The sequence below is a fragment of the Musca autumnalis genome, unplaced genomic scaffold, assembly GCF_047663935.1.
Source record: "Musca autumnalis isolate F117 unplaced genomic scaffold, ASM4766393v1 scaffold_1, whole genome shotgun sequence".
In the NCBI taxonomy this organism is placed as follows: domain Eukaryota; kingdom Metazoa; phylum Arthropoda; class Insecta; order Diptera; family Muscidae; genus Musca; species Musca autumnalis.
Window position 1 is genome coordinate 220,034,654 of NW_027411644.1, and position 23,017 is coordinate 220,057,670.

General features: G+C 35.7%; 1 protein-coding gene across 1 annotated transcript in view; it reads left to right on the top strand.

Annotated features, from left to right (window-relative positions):
• Positions 1–23,017, top strand: part of Ir93a (Ionotropic receptor 93a) — a 43,129-nt gene that overhangs the window by 15,469 nt on the left and 4,643 nt on the right. Inside the window, exons 5-11 of the mRNA XM_073960211.1 lie at positions 2,128–2,273; positions 2,337–2,507; positions 3,295–3,363; positions 8,449–8,604; positions 8,671–8,821; positions 8,884–9,104; positions 21,130–21,547. Coding sequence (XP_073816312.1) covers positions 2,128–2,273; positions 2,337–2,507; positions 3,295–3,363; positions 8,449–8,604; positions 8,671–8,821; positions 8,884–9,104; positions 21,130–21,547 — 1,332 coding nt within the window. The remainder of the gene's footprint in view (positions 1–2,127; positions 2,274–2,336; positions 2,508–3,294; positions 3,364–8,448; positions 8,605–8,670; positions 8,822–8,883; positions 9,105–21,129; positions 21,548–23,017) is intronic.

A 23,017-nucleotide genomic window follows, 5' to 3' on the forward strand; every position in this document is an offset into this window, starting at 1 on the left:
ACCTTCCAAAGGTCTTCTATGGATAAAAGACCTTCCAAAGGTCTTCTATGAATAGGAGACCTTCCAAAGGTCTTCTACGGACAGAACACCTTCCAAAGATCTTCTATGGACAAAAGACCTTCCAAAGGTATTCTATGGACAGCAGACCTTCCAAAGGTCTTCTATGGACAGAAGACCCTCTAAAGGTCTTTTATGGATAGACGACCTTCGAATGATCTTCTACAGACAGAAGACCTCCTGAAGGTCTTCTATAGTCAGAATACCTTCTGAACAGACAGAAGACCTTCTAATGGGGTTTTATCGATAGAAGACCTTCCAAAGGTATTCTGTAGACAGAAAACCTTCTCATGGTCTTCTATGGAGAGGAGACCTTCCTAAGGTCTTCTACGGACAGAACACCTTCCAAAGGTTTTCAATGGACAAAAGACCTTCCAAAGGTCTTGTAAGGACAGAATACCTTCCAAAGGTGTTCTATGGATAAAAGACCTTCCAAAGGTCTTCTATGGATAGACGACCTTCCAATGATTTTCTACGGACAGAAGACCTCCTAAAGGTCTTCTATAGACAGAATGCATTCTGAACAGGCAGAAGACCTTCTAAAATTCTTCTATGGATAGAAGACCTTCCAAAGGTATTCTATAGACAGGAAACCTTCTAAATGTCTTCTATGGATAGGAGACCTTCCAAGGGTCTTCTAGGGACAGAAGACTTTCTTAAGGCCTTCTAGGGACAAAAGACCTAAAGGTGTTCTATATACAGAAAACCTAACGGTCTTCTATAGACAGAATACCTTTTGAAGGTCTTCTATGGATAGGAGACCATCTAAAGGTCTTCTACGACAGAAAACCTTTCAAAGGTCTTCTATGGACAAAAGACCTTCCACAGGTCTTCTATGGATAGAAGACCCTCTAAAGGTCTTCTATGGACAGAAGACCTCCTAAAGGTCTTCTATGGACCGAAGACACTCTAAAGGTCTTCTGTGGACAGACGACTTTCTAAAGGTCTTCTATGAACAGAAAACCTTCCAAAGGTCTTCCATGGACATAATGCTTTCTTAAGGTCTTCTATGAATTGTGCAGAAACCAATAAATTGCAGCGTTTTCCTGCACCGCATGAGCGAAGTGTTTTTCCGATAAATTCCAATTTTTTTCGATTTCATTTCCCAATACAGGAAAAATTCATAATCAAGAACTAATTTAACCTGAATTGTTCAATTGTGTTCTGTGGTAGAGGACTTTGGTACCCGAGAACGATAATTTGCATAGAAAGGACACTACTGTGCACTGTGCCGTTATGTTTCCGTAATGAAAAGTGCTTTTATAAAGCAATGGGTTAAGTTGAGTGGAGTATTCTGCGGCTGTCTCTTGTGATTGCTTACTTTCCGAAGTCGAGCTTTCGTGATGTGCTAGTTCGTACTTTAATTGCGACGTTCAATCGGTTGCAAACATTTGCTTAAACTAGGTAGGGATCTGACTCATCGATTACTCCCCGAATCAATCGACGGTCCAACACGCTCGTTGAGTGTCGTCCATCTGTCACCATATTTTCGGTTTGGTTTCTTGCAGTTTTATCTGGCAACAGCCGGTTGCCTTAGGTACATATGTACATCGAGGGGTTTTAACGTGCTGAACAAACAAACGTGTTTTACATCCTCGTTCGGTGCTTCGACGTTTCACTATTCAGAGTAATTTTTCCATATTCTATTTTTCATCATGTAGAAAAAATAAGAATATGATGGTCAGACCATCACACATCTTTTAAGGCGGTAATATGAGTCTTATACTTTTCGAGGTACAACCGTAAATTCCACGTACAGATCCACTGATCCTGGTTCTGGCGGGAATCGTCAGCATTATGGTGTTTATTCGCCTTTTATTTTTAAGTTGAGTTACTAAACCGACGCGTAAAACCAAGACTTTTGACCATAGGCACATGGACATTTAATCGAAGATCGCTTTCCAGATCCTGATTGTTTAATTTAATTTGCAATCACAGAATATATACTCGTATGTACTGGGCATTTTACTATTCCCACCTGTGAACGCGTCCGTTAGCAATGCGCTACGCTTCCCTGAAGACCGGTGTTGTGGTAAAGAACTAATGATTTTTTCATACTTTTTTCTCCAGACTTCATGGCAAATCGTAACAAATATTTCGAATTTGTCAACATTGGTTATTGGACTTCGGTTCTGGGTTTTGTTACCCATGAATTAGCATTTCCTCATATAACGCACTTTTTTCGAAACATAACCCTGGATATTGTAACAATTAATGTAAGTATTATCTTAAATTAAATCTACCAACCCCAATAACGTCGTATTTGCTTATGTCGTTAGCGTTCACCGTGGCAAATGTTGAAGAAGAATCAAAAAGGTGATATTATCGAACATTCCGGTATTGTTATGGAAATTCTTAAAGAACTATCACGTTTGCTTAATTTCACATACGTTCTACATGATGCTGCTGCCATAGACCCCAATGATGATTTGGTAAATCAAAATGACACTGTAAGTAGGGATAGACACTAGGGTTATGACTTTTTGGCCTTTTTTCTTAAAAATGATTTCCTGTATCGATAATGAATGAACTTTTACCTATTAATGCAAAAACTAACATTCATGCCATTTAATTATTAAAAAGGTCACGCACAAACCATTTTGGAATAAAATTTGAAAAAATACTATTAAAAGAAAATTTTTTTTCTCAAAAAATTATCTCTTGTTGCATGAATGAATGGCCTTTTGTCTATTAATAACTAAAATAACTTTTATTCCATTTACATATCGAAAAAGGTCGCACAAAAAAACACTTTCGATTGATATGATATATGGAATAATGTTATATATGATATAAATTGATATAATTATAATTATTTCTACTCGGAATACAATATTTTGTTATTTATTGGCCTTGAAGGCTTTTGTATTAGTATATGGATTGAATAAATAAATAAATATACATATGTAATGATTTGGCGATAAATTGATTAGAAACAAAAGCTTATGTCGTGTGGCTTTAAAGCTTGTTTTGAGTTAGATATGTGTTTAAAGTGACTCCAAAAAAATTTCAAAAAAGCTCATATATAAAAACTTTAAAAGCTTTTTGTGTGCGAGCTTTTTTATCGAATCACCTTATAATTAAGATTTTTATAATCTTAGGCAAGAGCTCATCAAAATATGATACAGGGATATGAGGTTGTAAAAAAGTCATAACCCTAATAGACACATTTGGTCTGTTCCAGAACTGCAAGAATCTACTAATTGTTGTTTTTTTTTTTTTTGTAATTAATGACAGGATCTACTATTGGGTTCATTGACTTATCGTATACCATATCAAGTGACCGAAATGATGCAAGCTAACAAGGTAAGTATTGAAAAACATGAGCAGCCATTATGATTTTGTTTATAATGTTGCCTGCGCGACTGCATCAGTGTGCTATCCAAGCCAGCCTGATAGGCTCGTTGGTCTAGAGGTTGTCGTTTGTACCTTTGGAACTCTCTCTCTCTCTCTCTGTAGATCAATTTGCATTTTTTTCTTTGAAAATTTTGCCTTTTTTTTGGGCGAAGATCATTTTTTTAGTATTAATTTTTAATGAATTTCTTCTTTTCTTTTCATTTGACAGTTTTTTCCTTTATAAAAGTTCTCACTTCACATTTTCATAGAAACAGAATTGAGCCCCAGGTATGCTAACACTCAAGCAGGTACTTCATCGACAACATCCTGTTGTGTTGATGCACCCCAAGTGCTACCGACCAGCGATTTGAGGACCTTGTTCCTACTTCTGATCTTATCGCAAATAGCTGTGGCTTCCGCGGACGTCTTAAACATGCTATCGAACCTTACACCCAATATTTTGGGGTAGTTAGTGGTCGGAATTAGGACACCACGGAGCCTTATTTCAGTCGTCCATGTGGTGAATAGTGTGCCAGTGGATTTAGCGGCGGATATTTTCATATTCCTCAGCTGGAAGAACTGCACTAGGTCAGCTATGTGGACATTTAACCTATCACATATGCAATCTACGATAGGATCCGACGCCCAGATCGTTCAATTATCCGCATATATTATGATCTCTATGCCGTCTGGAGGATGTGGAATTTCAGAAAGGTAGATATTAAACAGTTCTGGAGATATTACCCCACAAACGACTGGGGTCCACACCATATAGTTAGTTATCCAACGTTTCAAACACAGCTGGAGGATTGTCTTTTCTATATCTTCGAACAGCGTGGCATAGTTAACTACATCGAAGGCCTTCGATATGTTAAGAACTACTAGGACTGTTCGGTCTCACGGCCTGTTCTGGTTCAGTCCCCTACTGATATGTGTGGATATGGCGTGTAATGCTGTTTTAGTACAATGCAGTTTCCGCAATTCATGTTGATGTTGGCAGCTTCTTATCGTGGGGGAGAGTATGCCTCTAGAATCTTTGCTACTGGCAAGAGGAGTTAAATCGGCCTGTACGATTCACCTCAGCTGGCATCCTTGCCTGGCATCAGTAGCGGGACCACCCTGCCAAACTTTCCAGGCTTCTGGTACAATATGGGTGGTTAACGATAGATTGAGGACACTTGTTAAATTCTCAGCTCCGGATTCATCCAGTTGCTTAAGCATTACCATTGATATTCTGTGTGAGCCCAATGCTTTGGATAATTTCGCGTTTCGGATGACGTCTGCAACATTGCCCATCGTAAATTGTGGTGGTACCTCCTCGGCTACCAGGGCTCTTCTTTTACAGCGTAGCACACTCCGCTTCGCCCTATCACTCTCGGGGTGTTCTAAAAACAGACGGTTAAAATAACATGCGTACCTCTTCGGGTCATTTACTGTCACGCCGTTGAAAGCAACAGCCCTTCTATCAGCCTTCATTCTCAGATTCGAGAGTGATTTAATCGTTGCTCAAAATTTACAAAAAAAAAAAACTGTACCGAAGTTGTATTGCTTCAGGTGGTCTAGCCACTTTTCCCGCTTATGTTCTCCTCCTAGCCCGTTGACTTCAAGAGTAAGTTGTCTAATACTTGGATCTTCAGGGTTCTTACGACAAAGCTAATAACTATACTGCGGAATTTTATGCAACCCATATTTTTGGTCCGATTCATGTCAAATTTTGAGACTGGGCATATTTTTGGCTTCTGATTACATTGCAATCGAAACATATGACATATGCAAAATTATGCGAAATGCATAAATTTTTGCATATGCAACATTTATGCATTTTACATATTTTCTTATGCAACAAATATTTTAATAATAGGTACAAAAATGCTTATGTGTATAATTTTTCTGTTTAAAATTCTCTTCAGACAAGTCAATAAAATAGAGAAATGTATAACCACAGCCACAACCTTCAAAACACCGAAAATCGGGAGGTTTCGCTCTATGGGGGCTATATGAAGGCCTGAACCTAAACCGATAAATTTTAGGTGGAAAGTTTTTTACTCCCAAGGAAGACTTAATACCAAATTTCAGCATTTTCAGAGTGATATTGAGACCACAACCTTCAAAATACCGAAAATCGGGAGGTACCGTTCTATGGGGGCTATATGAAGACGTGGACCTATATTGACAAATTTCAGGTGGAAAGTTTTATACCCCCAAGGAAGACTTAATACCAAATTTCACCCATTTCGGAGGGATATTGAGGCCACAAACTTCTAAATACCAAAAATCCGGAGGGCCCTATATGAAGACGTGGACCCATACCTACAAATTTCAGGTGGAAAGTTTTATACCCACATCGAAGACAAAGTGCCAAATTTCAGTCATTTTGGTGGGATATTGAGGCCACAACCTTCAAAATTCCGAAAATCGGGAGCTACCATTCTATGGGGGCTATATGAAGACGTGGACATATGCGGACAGATTTCAGTTGTAAAGTAACATACCCCTAACGAAGACTGTATACCAAATTTCAGCCATTTTGGTGGTATATTTAGACCACAAATCCTTTAATATATTTTTGCATATGCTCATTTTATGCAGATATGTACAAATATGTCAAAATATGCACGATATGCAGAATATGCAAAATATGCAAAAATTTCTGGGCCTAATTCGTTTTATTTTGTTATAAAACGAGTTTCTGTCTAATCAGATTTTCTCTACGACCATCCTAACCATATATGCATTTGCATAGCATTCCGCTCTCTACTAATAACGTACATTTGCTGTTGTGATGATGTCCAGGAAAGTTCTCTCAGCTACCCGAGGATGTGGGGGAATGGGTAGCTCTCTGAAGCGGTGCTGGGTAAATTCTCAGAACACTTGCCAATCAACTTTCCCATGGTTTAGAAAAGTACGACGTTTAGAGGTTATGAAGTCGGGTGGTCTATTTACGGAGATGATGATAGGGAGGTGATCTGAGCCAAGAGAAATGACGGTTTGCCAGGAAACGTCATTAATCAGACTTGGTGCCACAATGGTGATATCTGGGAGCTGTGGCAATCTCCTCTTATCCTCGTAGGAACGTTTTTGTTCACCATGCAAATTTCTGGAGCAATCAATTTGTTCGGCCAGAGCTGTACCCCTCTGGTTATTACCTAGAACGGAATGTCAAAGCTAATAATGGGCATTGAAGTCCGCTAGCACCAGAGGGGTTTTGACCTCTAAAAGCATACTAATATCGGGTATATAACTCGGGATACAGCTGTTCATCGGTGGTATGTTCACATTAAGCAGCTCTAGCTCAGCAGTACTGCTACCACCATACATTCAATACATGGGTCACTAGGGTCAAGCTGAAGCGAGGTAGGTCTGTACTGGACAGACTGGGGTATTAGAAAAGCAAGTCCTCCTCCTTCGCTTCTTTTGCTATCCTTCGCAAAAAGTTGTAACCGTCTCAAAGATGCAATCTACAGGTGACAGTGAGCTTTGTTTCTCGGATCGTGGCGAACTAGATGTTTTTGTTTTCGACTCATAAAATCCACAATTTCGCTGACCTTAAATTGCACTGCAGGAACAATGTGTTTCCGGGGAGCTGAACAAAAACTTGTGTTAGATGCTGGATTTGTTGTTGTTGGGGAGGCTGCGGGGGTGTCTCGTATTCTGATGGCGAGAAAGAATCGGACGAAGAAGTTATTGAAACGCTGGGAGATATTCTTCCGCAGCAAGGCGCAACATAACTCCTATCGCAGTATTCCTGGAGCCGACTAAGGCCACAGCAGGCTCGTAAGTGCACCCCTTTCCTACATCCATAACATCTTACTGATATTGACATGTGGTGGATGCGGATCTGTCAAACGGAACAGATCCATGGCCCGGAATTCATATCTCTGGTGAAAAAAAAAATACACGAACACAAACACATAATTGTTGATATGACGGCCACTGATCTTAGTTTCCTCCTAGTCAATACGGTTCACAAAACCGGCCGGTTTGTGTGTACCGTGGTGCGGTAAATTCTTCACGTCGCGGCCATTTAAGACCTTTGGTAATAAGAAGCAGATACTTTGGCTCAGCTTCGCAGAAAGTTGTGACAGATTAAATGGTATGTTCAACCAAAATTCAAAGTCATTTTGGTCGTGAGTACTGGATAGCGACATATTAAGTGTTCGAATGTCTCCGCATCTTCTTCATTTTTTCAAAGACTGTGATATTCAGCAATCTCTCCTTCTTCCCATTTGCAAGATATTATTCAAATATTACAGTGACCCGCGACTATTCCTACTTCTAATATCAGATCGAACTTCTTCAGGGAAAAAAGAGAGGGATGTGGTTCTGCGTTTGGATAGGATTGTTCAGATAGCCTTGAAATATTGCATTTTGGTTCAATGCAAGAATTTTTATTAGGCTTATCCCGATAGCGGTGTTCTACCAGTCGAATGAAGTGGCACAAGTGGTTTGACGGAATTATAACATCGTGTGACTCCGATCCGCTATGCACCAGTACATCCGCCCTTTCATTTCTTTCATTGTTACACCGGACCCGGGACCCAACATAAATTTACGATTGATTTTTGGGGTTCCTAAGGCGTTCTTTCAATTCAAAACTACTACAAACTGAATTGTAGAGTTGAGCAATCTAGTTCCCGGAGCGGATCGATCTTTCTAGTTCCTTTTCATCGTACTTTTCGTTCCAAATAGTTCAGAGATCGATATAGTTCAACGAATCTTTCTCTTTCATAGTTCTTTTCGTTCCGAGACCTAAATAGTTTGTGGATGAATTGACATAAAAATAAATAAATTACAGCGAATAAACAGCAAAGAAGAAATATCGATGTATGCGTTAAATTATAGGAACGAGAAGAGCGAAAGGAACTATATAAAAGCAAAAGCTGGATATAGTTCCAACAGTTCCTTGTCCGGAATAGTTCCTTGGAACTTGTTCGTTCCGGAACTACACAATACTACTGAATTGACTAGGACCTGGGCGATTTAAGGCTCGCTTGACTATAGACAATGGTAGTGACTTTTTGATCACTGTTCTCTTCTTTCCTCATTCCCTTGCAGTTTTTCATGGCAGCTGTAGCAACAACTGTCGATGAACCGGATAAGAAGCCCTTTAACTATACCATACCCATTAGTATACAAAAATATTCGTTTATCTCGCGACGACCAGATGAAGTTAGTCGAATTTATTTATTTACGGCACCCTTTGCATCAGAGGTAATTGTGTGATCTACCTATTCTCCAAAAATGTATTTTTGAATAATACAAATTCACAATTTTTAGACATGGGCCTCACTGGTGGCTGTAATCGTAATCACTTCACCCGTGCTATTTATCATAAATCGTTCAGTACCCCTGGAACATTTAAAAGTCAAAGGATTCTCAACGATTAAGAACTGCTTTTGGTATATTTATGGTGCTCTATTACAACAGGGTAGGTTCCCAGGTTTGTTGGATGGTTTCTGAGTCAATTATTGACAGGTAATTTATTTTCAGGTGGCATGTATTTACCTCAAGCGGATAGTGGACGTTTGATAATTGGTTTCTGGTGGATTCTTGTCATCGTCATAGTCACCACCTATTGTGGCAATTTGGTAGCATTTCTAACATTTCCAAAATTCCAACCTGGTTTGGATTACTTCTTCCAACTTTACAAACACAAAGAATACGAACAATTTGGTTTGAGGAATGGAACATATTTTGAAAAGTATGCTGCGGTAAGTGAACATTTCTTTCACAGAGGACTTCATTGATATTAGGCTCTGCCCGTTTAGCCAATATTTAGTAACAATTGTTATCAAATGTTAATGGATATTTTCGGTTAACTCCAAATTTCGTCTTGGTCACGGTTCCACATTAGAGTAGTTTCATGAAAGAAATTTCATTAAAATATTAGTTAATATATCGAGTTTCCATAAAATTATTCTACACCATTTTCACGTGTAATTCGAATAATTTCAGTTTAAATTCGAAACATTTCACTCCACTGGAATTTCGAATTATTTCATTTGTAATTTGGGAATTCATTCAATCATTTGTAATTTGAATTATTTCATTTGTAGTTCGAATTTTTTCATTTGTGATTCGAATATCTCCATTTGTAATTTAAATTTTTCATTTGTAATTTGAATATTTTCAGTTGAAGTTACAAATGGAAAAAATTTAAAATTACAAATAGAAAAATTCAAACAAGTAAGAAAGTATCAGTCAGCTGTGCTGACGGAGATATACCCTCAGCCACTGACAAAAAAATAACTAAGCCGAACCAAACACAATAATTATGCCGTATATAAAATACATTGTTTAGGGTTATGACTTTTTGACATTTTTTCTCAAAAATGATTGCCTGTAGTGAGAATGAATGAACTTTTGCCTATTAATGCCTAAAATAACATTCATTCCACTTTATTATAAAAAAGGTTCCGCACAAACCACATTGAAAAAAAAATTTTTTTGAAAAAAAAATATTTCCTTTTGCCCGAATAGATGGTCTTTTACCTATTAATAACTAAAAAAACTTTTATTCTACTTAAATTTAAAACAGGTCCCGCACAAACCATTTTTAATTTTATGCTATGTGAAATAAAATTATATATAATATAAAATGATATATATGGTATAATACGATGATAAAATTAGTGAGAAACAAACGAATATGTCATTTTAGTTATGTCGTGTGCCCCTATACCTTCTGCTTATAGTGACTTCAAAAATTTTTAAAACTTCTGAAAAATATAAACTTTAAAACCATTTTGTGTGGAAGCTTTTTTATCGAATCACTTTATAATAAAGATTTTATTTAATCTTAGGTAAAAAATCATCAAAATATCATACAGGGATATGAGGTTGTAAAAAAGTCACAACCCTAGTGGATATGTTCGAATTGAGTCTGTTTAATATGCACTCATTCCAACTCAATTTTTAAAATGGCAATAACTATATGTTTTTAACTATTTATTCCGGTAAAAGACAATATGTGGGTAGTATTCGGCCGGATCTAGATCCTCATATGAAAATGTGGAACAAAATGTTGCAATTTACCCCCAAAACATTGTGCAATTGAGTGACAACACCAGCATATTTCGCAAGCGCGACACCTAGATTAAAAGAAGCACACTACAATTTCTTTGTCTATACATTTATTAGTCTATGATTGCACTGTATTATTGACAAGGGCAAGATTTGTCGGTAAAACAGTTTATGTTAACAATTATGTCCATATTTAAAGCATACTTTTAGGCACTTTAGTTTTGCCATAAACCAAATCCACAGACACAAAGCATAGGCACCTAAAGTTTTCATTTTATCCCAACAGATGTCTCAAAAAGAGATTTGGGCTTGTGGGGGCTACTGAAAGCATTTATTATTCGATAGGGTGATTTATTATTTTATTTTATTTTATTTTATTTTATTTATTTATTTATTTAATTTGTTTATTCCTACACAACAAGATATGGATCTTATAAATTACAGTGAAGGAATTGGTAATTATTTATAATATCCAACTTACACTAATACAAATTTTACATTTTAATGCAGTTAATACATATAAGACAAAAAGAAAAGAAAAAATAGAAAGTTAACAAAATTGGAAAATGGAATATTGTTTACATATAAAATTTAATGTGTTTACATTTCAGTGACCGTTTCAATATGTTTAAAATATTTAAAAAGACTTGTTTTAAAAGTACTGGAGTTGCTGATGCCTTGTAATTCGAAGGGAAGAGCGTTCCATAGGCGTATAGAGCCAATAAAGAATTGCCACTCTGAAACAAGACTCCGACGTTTTAATGGTTTAAGTTGTTTTCCTCTGTCGGATCTGCTAAATATAAGTCTTTGATATAGGTATTTTGGGGTTTGCTTATAAATAAGCTTGTGTAGAAAAAGTAACGATTTAGTTTTTAAGAGGGAACTGAAACTTATCCCGTATAGAGATTTAGAAAAAGGAGTAACAGGTTGCATTCTTCTCAAGCCGTAAACATAGCGAATTACACTATTGTATGCCACATTTAATTTTCGCCAGCTTTGTGTATCGCAATAAGTAAAAAGCTCGCAACCATATGTGAGTCCAGGTATCAAATACGTTTTAGCTAATAGTTCTCTAATATGTTGTGGAGTAAATGAGTGTGAGAGCCATAAAGTACGTAATTTAGAGTAAGTTTGTCCAACAGCCATGGTTATGTGGGTATTCCAGTTTAACGAAGAATTAAAAACAACGCCTAAGTTTTTTGCACTGTTGACGGGAGCAATTTTTTCTTGGTTAATAAAAATGTCAAAATTGTCCATGGAGAAATGTTTGTTTTTGTGAATATGCATACACTTTGATTTGTGAGGGTTTAGACAAAGTCCGTTAGCTATAGCCCACTTACCTACCCGATCAAGATCTTCATTAAGCTTTTGCATACATAATCTAATTTGATCAATGGGGCAGTTTATGTATATTTGTACGTCATCAGCATACATGTGTATTTTGCTGTGTACAAGTTGTAGAGGGAGGTCGTTTGCGTACAAAGAGAAAAGAAGAGGCCCAATTATGGAGCCCTGTGCAACTCCTTTTCCAACCGATAAAACTTTCGATTTTAAGTTCCCAGAATAAACTGATTGTGTTCTATCGGACAAATAAGTTTTTATAAGTTTTGTAGCAGTGTTTGAAAAATTGAACTGATTACGAAGTTTATAACAAAGATGATTATGATCCACGGTATCGAAGGCTTTGGAATGATCGAGGAGTACAAGTAAACATACCTCATTGCCATCTATGGCAGTCCTAATCAACTCCGAAACTTCTACCAAAGCGCTAATACAACTATGACCAGCACGAAAACCCGACTGAGCCGCAGTAAGCAATGATTCACGTTGTATGTAATCAGACATCTGTTTATGTATTAATTTCTCGAAAACTTTAGAGAGGTATGATAAAATTGCCACTGGCCGATAATCTACGTTCGTTTTCGGAAAAGGAATTATTTTTGCGTGTTTCCAGAGTTTGGGGTACAGGCTTGAAGCCAAAATTGTATTGAAAAAATATGTAAAGAAAGGCAACAACCATGGAAGAAGTATGCGGATAAACCTGGGATCAATTTCATCAGTACCAATGGCATTCGATTTTATCTGTTTAAAAGCATTTATAACATCTACATTGGTGATGCATCGAAATTCAAATTTACCTTCACTAGATGCGTCATTTAAATCTTCTTGAGATGTACTGTAGAACGAAGGATCAACTTGCACTGATGGAATATTTGTAAATGTTTCATTAAGTTCATCCACATCAACATTACAGGATCTTGAAGAATTTGATCTTCCCACACCAATGTCTCGGATAACTTTCCATCTGCTTTTAGCATCTAGAGCGGAGCTAAAAACCTTGAAAAATAATATTCAGTTTTGGCTGACCTAATTTGACTATTTACTGAGATTCGTGCCAAGCGATAAGCTTCATGGAGCTCCGGCGTTTTATAACGTTTCCATCTAAAATAAGCATTGTCTCTATTTGCTATGGATGATTTTATGGAGGGGCTAAACCATGGTTTTGTATTCGAGCGGGTTCTTATGTTTTTAATGGGAACTGTCGCATTGTACAAATAAAGTATATTGTTTTGAAGAAATTCAAGTTGTTCGTCTACCGAGATACATCCATACATATCATTCCAATTAGTTTGAAAGAATTTTACCTCCAAATCATTATAATCAAGGTTTCTAAAGTCCCGAAAAGTGCTTGGTTGCTTATCTTCTGTAAAATTAAAGTCATAAGCAAGGAATATTAAATCATGTTTAGAAAAGCATGGCGCAGAACACTGGTCGTAGAGGAGAACGTGTAAAGGATCGTTGACGAAGAATAAATCAAGGAGTGTGCTAGAAGTCAATGAAAAGTGAGTTGGAATTTGAATGTTGGTTGGAGACAAGCCCAGGGATGCCATCATATTTGTCAGAGAATTATCAACAAGGACATTCGAATTAAAATCTCCAGCAATTACGACTTTAGTGTACCCCATTGTAATGCTCTCTAGGATATCTTGCAGTTTATGAAGGTCAATGGTGTTATTGGGCCGGTAAATGCATCCAATCAGCATTTTCTCATTTCCAGTGTAAAGTTCAATAAAGATATGTTCAATGTAATCCCCCACGGCAGATCTGATACGAAACCTAGCTTTAATACTACTTTTAACATAAATAGCAACTCCACCTCCTCGACTTTCTCTATCTGATCTGTAAACAGAGTATCCACATAAATTAATTAAATCATCTGGGATCGAGGAACGAAGCCACGTCTCCGAAAGACATATAATATCAACACCTGAATTTTCGTAAATATATCTAAATTCGTCGATTTTGTTCATGATACTCTGTGAGTTGATATGACATATTTTTATACCTTTTCTTTGTTTGGCTAATATTCTTAGTAAGCTCTTGGTTACATCCACGGAACCTCTATCTACGTTATCGAATTGCATTAGAATGTGGTTTAGAGCAGATTGAAATGAAGGCATTAGCAGCAATTGTACATACAAATTTTGTATCCCGATGAAATAGGAATAAATAGTTGGTCAAGAAATGTAAACAAGTGGGAGCAAAAATTAAAATAAAAATATTAATATTGATAAAAATGATAGAAACAATGCAAAAACAATTATAAATCCATATTATTAGAGAATTATGAAGCTTGATTTTGTTGTTGTTCCGTGCTAGATACCCTGCCGAACGCCTTTATTTATTGCTTTATTACTTTTTATTTATTGCTTTATTACTTTTTAACAGCCTCGTATTCCTGTATTATATTTTGATGAGATGTTATTTAAGATTAGATGAAATCTTACATATAAGGCGATTTGATAATAAACCTCACTCACAAATGGTTGACGTAGGGGATGAAAGATACCAAGCAACGGCCCCAGCCGACCTTAACATGGCAAAGTTTAAATTTGTCCCTCTTTACCTCTTTAATCTCAAGTGGACACTGACCGTGGTATCACCTGGGGGAACTAGTGAGCTAACATGTTCACCCAAAAATCAAGGAATGGTAATGGCGTAACAACAACACAAAAAGGCCTGGGTGCATAAGCAGTCTCGCCTGCTTAACTTGCTTTATTGCTTCATTTCTGACATAATACAAATAAAAGAATAAAGAAGGCCGAGCAAATTTCGAACTGGGTTGCACTTTTTTTTATTCTTTTATCAGAAGCAAGCAAGAAAAGCAGGCGATGCAGCTTATGTACCCAGGCCTTAAATTTGACGCACTGTATTATAGCTCACTTGACATAAAGAATAAATTTTTTTGCGGATTTTTAGTTGGTCGGCTATTAAAACACCTGGTCTGAATTTTTATTACAAAAAATAATAATAACCAGTATCAGATTTAAGCATCTCGACATTGATAAGGATACCTGGCTGACTCCAGACCAAAAAAAAAAACAAGAAATCAAATTCATCACGTTGTGATCGAGCGTGTTGGATGTACGATCGTTTCGAGGAGCAAACATAGACTCGTCGGACCACCACCTTGTTGCGGCAAAGGTACGTACCTGATTAAACGTAGCAAATAGCGTACGAAAATACACAACACGGATGTTGCACATCGGTACACTGCAACCACAACAGATAACGGTAAAGACAGCAATCGGCTAAAGAATAATAAGACAACAGGAGCCTACCAGCCGAGTTGTTCATAACCGGATGCGACACGCTGATAAGGTGTATGTATAAATAAGCTAGTTGGCAGGAAGAACGCGTACCCGATAATTGGAACCTGAACATCCTTTGTCCCCTCCACAAGGAAAGAGATAAGACTGTGTGCTCTATTTACAAGGTCATACGTCCGCTGCCTATTGCTTATAAAATAGTGTCAGGGATATTGTGCGAATGACTAAATCCTATGGTTAACGAAATAATTGGACCATACCAATGCGACTTTGGACCTGGCAAATCCACCATTGACCAGATATTTACCCTGCGGCAAATCCTAAAAAATACCGAAATACACTTACCAACTTTTTGTCGATTATAGAGCGGTTTTCGATAGCCCCTTACGTAAAAAGTATTCCAAGACATGTTTGAATTTGGTATCCCAGCAAAGTTAAATTGCCTTTGTAAGATGACTCTAAACGGATATCCGGTCCTCTGCTAAAATACATACGAATCTCTTCGAACAGTTCTGTACCAAAAAAAGGTTTAAGACAAGGAGACAGCCTTTCCTGTGATCTCTTCAACATCCTGTTGGAAAAGTTTATACGAGATGCAAACGTCAAAAGAAATGGCACTTTATACACCAATAAACACATGTTACGACATTGACATAATGTGTCGATCAGTAAAAGAAGTTATTGATACCTATAAGAAGTGCAAAGGATTATCTGTTAAAGTGGATCTGGCTGTAAACGGCTACAATACCAAGTTGCTGGCATAGAACTCGAACCAACTATTGAAGTAGGTATCTACAAGTTTGAGCTAGTTGAAGACTTCTTTAGTTCAGACTTTATCAGTTGTGAGATAAGAAAAAGAATAGTATTGGCCAACAGATGCCACTTTGGCTTAAGAGGTTATCCCTAGCTGTGTAGAAAAGAATATTTTTCATGAATTTTTTTCAAAGAAACTGAAAGAACATCTGATAAAACACATCTAATACTACTTTTGGAATTTTTGTTGTTGAAAAATATTGCAGTCTTGTGATAAATGGCAACCTGCGAAACCCTTTTTTGAAAAAACGTTTTGCTGCGCCAATGATAGCTCGAAAACGAATGGGCCCAAGGCATATTTATACAAGGTAGAAATGACAATCAGCTGTATTCTTACTTTTTTTATAAATTTAGTTTTCAAAATGTAATAGGGTCTACTCATGAAATATGAAACTTCGAAATTTGCTACCATAAAATATTGCTTTTCATCCTAAACGTGTAATAAAATGACCTACGATAGTTCTGAATGCTTTATATGTATTTACAATTTGGTTCAAATTTATTCTACATTAGAGGATTTTCAAAATTTTCAATAACAGCAATGTTGTTTTTGTAAATTTGTTAGTTGTTGTAATTCATGCATATACAGTATTTTTTGCTTACCTGCACAATCAAAAATTGCACGGCTTCTTGTGCAGGAATCCCCAAAATGCAGGAAGCTTAAATTCGCTTACCTGCCCAACAAGGCCGATATCTTCAATATTACTTACGTGCATATGATGTGCAGCTATAAGTAATGTTGAAATAATAAAGTGGGAGACATTTCAAGTTCGGGAGAGAAAACGTTACATTTTTTTTACAATTCATTATCTTTTCTTGCGTTGCATTTGTTTTGCACACATCTTATCAATACAAAATCAGAGAGGTTGAATTTTATCCTTGTTTTAAGTTCGCAAAAAAATTTAAAATTTTTTCTTGTGCAGATATATGTAAATTTTACAACCAAATTGAAGTAAAATCACCAAAATTGTTATGCAGCTATGCCGAAAATGCAGCTATTGAATGTGCACTAAAACATAAGATCTTGAACGGAATCTAGAGAATAGTTGCATATAAACAAATTTTTGGTCAGGTAAGGCCAAAATGCAGCTATGAATGAATGATGCAGGTAACCAGAAATTACTGTACCTTATATAAATTTGCCTTGGATGGGCCGAACTTCGTATATTTTTGTGGGTGTTTTTGTAAAAAAAATTATTCTTCTCACACGAATTGTCAATTTTTGTAGATCGATTTACTCGCCTTAGCACAAACGGAGAGCACTGATTTTTAAATGAGGAATTCTTAACTATATTTGGAACTCATCTTAGCTATGGATGCCTGAATTATTACGAATATAGACGAACGAACAAAAATAAGTTACAAAACCAGGGGGTAAGAACCTAATAATTGGTCTGTTCCAGAACTGCATGAATATACTAATTGTTACTATTTTTTGCGATAACATAAAGGACACAATTTTATCGTAGTAAAAAATAGTATCTTCTTGCAGGTTCTGGAACAGAGCAAATATTGTCTTTGGCGCATGCCTAAATACGTCCGTATCCCCAAAGCGTGTGTGGCGAAAAAAGTAGAACAATTGTATTCTTATGAATCCTACAGAAATACGTCGAGCGTATTTTATTCATGTTAAAAAATTCAACTCTGATGAAAATTATATAATATGTTTTGTATGTACGTATGTGTGTGTTTTGTATTTTACGTTATGTGTAAAAAAGTGCAGTTAAATTCTTTAACGATTCTGAAAGATTTTTATCTATGCAGAACTTAAAAAAAAGAAAAAGTTTTGTTTTGTGCGTTAATTTATTTTAGCTTAAACTGGCAATGCCTTTTTGTATCCATCAATGAAAAAATGCATTTTCTAATAGTACGTTTATATATAATAGTACGTTTCAATAACACTATGCAACACTGAAAATGCAAACAACTTCTAGTAAGCATTTTTTGAAAGTATGTACATATTTAGACTACAAAAACCCTAGTAGGGTTTTGTCCTGTCAGATCCAGTTCGGATTTTATGGCTTTATCTAAACCGGGCTAAATCTACAATTTTTTGCATTTATTAGGCCTTTAACTCAGAAACGAATAGGAATTTGGCCTTGCTGTCTTTGGCAATATTGTAGCCCTAAGCTAGTAGAACTTATATGCTGTACAAACCATATAAGAAAAACTCCATCTAAGGCATCAAAATCGAAAAAATATAGAAAATTTTACATAATTGCTGAAATTCTGGTCAGTATTGGCTAAACTATTGGGAGTTGAACCAAGTAACCTTTGGCAAAAACCTTCCAAATAAAGTTCTCAACAATTCCTTAGAACACTCTGAAACTTTAAAATGCTTATTTCATGTTGTTTCAGCGGTATTTTGCATCATATCTTTTACAACACGTATTTCAAACACAGTTCACACCAAGAGTTTATTCTAGCATTTCGGATTTCACTACATTATTGACATTTTTATTAAATCGTAGTTGAAAAATGTACTGAAAAGTACGGCATAGAGGCATTTTTCATTAATGACATTTTCTAACGAGTTGTGTATTACATTCCAGGGAATATTTTTCCAAAAGAAATTTTTCAGAAAAAATTAACGGTTTTGGAGATACGGTGCGAAATGTATAAAAATTGTGGAATTTTTGCATATATTTTGAAATTTGAGGCAATAAATGTAGATTTTCGGGTTCATTATTTATCCAAATATTTTATTATTGTCCTTATCTACAAATTTGCTTCAGAGGTCAGAAGAAGATTCGCATTGGTTTCAGAGATACAGCCGCGAATTTCTTTAAAAACTCAATATTTAACCATGTTTAGATGGGGATATAAAATCCGAGCTGGATCTGACACAACAAAACCCAACTAGGGTTTCTTGTCGTTTGGGTATGTACTTTCAAAAAATCCTCAGTTCGAATTGTTTGCACAAGATGACTTTAAAAATGTTGCACAGTGTAATATAATAGTGGGTTTCAAATGTCAATTCCATTGCTTATATTTCAAATAAATCCTCATAAAGAAGATTAACCCTGCAAAAGGCTATAATATAAACATGTTTCTCGAAAGAGAAACACCCCATACCATTGCTATCGCAAACGACACACGAGAACGAATTGAAAACGATTCATTCGCCGCTCAGTTTGTGGCAGGAAAACCTTCGAATTCGAATATCGTTAATAATATTATAAGCGAATGAAAGATGATAGTTTTTACGATAGTGCCGAAAAAGCATTTTTGGCGAACATGACATGTTTAACTTTATCTGACGTCTCTTGATAATTCTGTTATATACCTTTTTCTTGTTTGTAATGTTTGCGATTCAATGTGTGTAACTGTTTACCCCCCATACCGTTGCTATCGCAAACGATTCGTTTTTCAATGTTTTTCGATACTTTTGCGGATATTTTGTTCGATATTTGGTATGAGGGGAAGTTTCCCCCCATACCAAGTGCGGATATTATTCGAATGTCCTGCACAACTTTCGAAAACGATATCACTGTCGAAGGATTGGCAAATGTTTTTCGGGTGTACACAAGCACGTTGTTCTTTTCTTCGTCAAAAGTTTAAAAACGATATCATTTTCCAACATTTTGCGAATGTTTTTCTTCACAAGAAAAATTGTTTCGAGAAACATTTTTTACTTCGGAATTTTTTTACGTTTTAAAAAATATTTTTATGGGGTTTGTGAAAAATTCCCATTTGTTTTTTTCAAATATTTTCGATATGAATGCTACTTATAATATTAGCTGTGTCTGGTTACCCTAAAATTTGTAACAATTTGTACCAATTGTTGCTGGAAGTCGTCTGTTAACACAAAAAACCAGCAAAAGAGAGCGATTCGAGAGAGACATTTTGACAGTTCTTTCACTGAGAGCTTGCAAATTCCTGCTGGACAAATTTCTTCTAGCAAGCACTTGCAAGCTCTTCTTCTTCCTGAAAACAATCAATCAGCCGTTTTTAGTTTTTTGTTGATTTATGTTTGTGAACATTAAAAACAATTTTATTGTGGAAATAACATAGTCTAATTGTATTTTTTTATGGAGAACAAATTTGTAAAGTGGAAAAATACTTTTTTGTTTCATTTTCTTTTTTATTTTTAATAAAATACAACGTGTTTGCTTCCTTTGTTGGCGGACAAATTGTTCTGTTTTGGCAAGTCAGCTGATTGCTTGGTGGTTTCTGCTGGGAAGGTGTCTGTTTACTTTTTAAAATTTACTAGCAAAAGAGAATAAAAGCCCCTTACTCTCTGAGAAAGTTCTTGCTGGACAATTCTTGCTGGGAAAGTAACCAGACAGACTTATTAACAAGAAGTGATGATAAACACAACATATAGCTTGGTTACAAATACAAGACAACAATGTTTATAAACTGTTACACGCATTGAATCGCAAACATTACAAAGAAGAAAAGGTACATAACAGAAAAATCAAGAGACGTCAGATAAAGTTAAACATGTCATAAAATCGAAACTCCGCCAAAAATGCTTTTTCGGCACTATCGTAAAAACTATCATCTTTCATTCGCTAATAATATTATTAACGACATTCGAATTCGAAGGTTTTCCTGCCACAAACTGAGCGACGAATGAATCGTTTTTAATTCGTTCTCGAGTGTCGTTTTCGAACAAAATATCCGCAAAACTATCGAAAAACATTCGAAAACGGATCGTTTGCAAATTGGCAAATTGGTTTTGTATGTATGTATGTGTGTGTTTTGTATTTTACGTTATATGTACAAAAATGCAATTTAATTCTTTAACGATGCTGAAAGATTTTTATCTATGCACCACCACTTAAAATGGAATTTGTTTTGTGCGTTAATTTATTTTAGCTTAAACTGGCAATACCTTTATAATCCGTCAATGAAACGGCCTGTTCCTTTACTTTAGAAAGTGGTAAAACCGGCAAAAGTAGGAAAAGTTGTAAACTGCTCTCATATGAATTGTATGGTGTCTGAAGTAAAGGAACGCTTTTCGAGTAAAAAGTGGTAAAACTTGAAGATTCTTGAACGTAAAGGAACAGGGCTAAAAAGTATGCCGTTTCGAAGATTCGAAAGAGAAAGTTTGTGTTGGCAATGACGTTAATGTCACCAATCAAACGCACATGATGACAGGGGGTTAACCGCAGCCGATGAATTACATATATCGGCGCTGTGCTATCTTCCGATGGAACCGTGAACACAGACGCAAGACATCAGGCAGTTGGCAAATATTTAATAATTTTAATTTTCTGTTAAAATTAAAAAAATAATTACATTTTGTTAAATACAAATTTTCTTACATTTCCTATTCTTACAGACTTCTACGCGCAGTGAATTTACCAAATATTTGGAAAAAGCAATTATTTACAATAATCTGCAAGAAGAAAATATCGAGGCGGTAAAACGTGGCGAACGTGTGAATATTGATTGGCGGATAAATCTTCAATTGATCATACAGAAACATTTCGAAAAAGATAAAGAATGTAAATTTGCATTGGGTAAAGAGAATTTTTTGGATGAACAAATTGCCATGATTATGCCCAGCAATAGTCCGTACCTGATATTAATAAACGAACAAATAACAAGACTCAGTCAAATGGGTTTCATAGAGAGATGGCATCAAACAAATTTACCCTCAATGGACAAGTGTAACGGTCATGGTGTTATGCGTCAAATAACCAATCACAAAGTCAATATGGATGATATGCAAGGGTGCTTTTTGGTATTGCTATTAGGTAAAGTATTGAGGGTGCATCCTAAATTACATTTAGACGAAAATATTATAGGGAACTTATTTCAGATGTCTTTTTTCTCCCATTATTGTAAGTCTTCTTTTGTTATAGTTTGGATTTACCAAACAGATTTATAGCTTTCTGGATAACTTAAAGTTAAAAGTGATGATTAACTTTCAAGGAGGAGCTTTTTGGCATTAACTTTTAACGTAAAAAATGTATTTTTATTGTATTTTTTATTTTGTGTTTTCAAATCCATCCGATAGTAAAAGAAAACATGTAATAATGGCCCTCTTAACCCCATAGATTTACATTTAATCTAAGACAAGATAATTTAAGACAAGATAAGATGTTAATCTAAGACAAGATAAGATGGGGGTAACAAGTTTGGTTATGATCGACTTTAACATACCCAACCAAACACCAAAGTAGCCAGGATTGCGGGCTTTTCTCAATCCAAGATCTTCTGTAAGCAAAGATAAGTGTCATCACTAGCGGATTGTTCAATTACCACTTAAACCAGGGTTTCGTAGTTGGAGTCTACGAGTCGAGTATTTTTGCTGGATTCGGAGTCTGAAAAAAAACTCGACTCCGACTCTGGGCTAATCTTTTCAACATTATAAAAATATAACACTAAATTCGGCACACCAATTTTTTTCTAAAATCATTACTTATTTTAAAAGAAGTCTATAAGAAAACATTAGCAAACGGTACATGCATACATACTATATTATACTAAGCTAGAGGATACTTACTATCCTTTGAAGTCTAATTTTTTCATTTCCAATTTGTTTACAAAGTGCATGTCGAGGATATTTTTTGGTCCAATTGATCTTTAATTTTTTGCAAGCAAAAGTCAAGCTCTATGACAATCGAACTATAATTTGACATTTATCGTCTTCTATAAAAGTCCTACAAGTCTTCTACCAGAAGACATACTGATCTTCTCGCAAAGGTCTACTGGTCTTCTCATCTTGACTTTTGTGAGAAGTCATCCTTCTTCTGTTGGACTCCTATGAAAGACATTGTTGTCTCTATGGGAAATCCTACTGTTTAATCAGTGACACAAAATGAAAGTCAATGTCTGGGAGTGTAAAAGTCCCTTTGGGAATAAAAGCCCCTATCGAGTATATTAAGGATCCCATGAGTTATGACGTAATGATTTTTTGACGATATTGTTTCATCATTTTGAGATAAATAGAAGGAGGAGAAGCGGTTAAATAGAAGGGGGCATCTTTTATAGAATATATTATCCAAGATGTCAATATTGTCACGTTTTTATTGTCCATTATCAGTTTTACCCCTGCCTTTCTAAAAAAAAACGTAGGTTTATGTTACGACTTTTTTACAACCCCATATCACTTTTACATAAAACTATATAAAATCTAAATTATTAGGTAATTCGATAAAAATCTAGTAAGACATCAAAATCTAGTAATTCATTGATCTATTCTATTCTTCAAAAACTTCAGC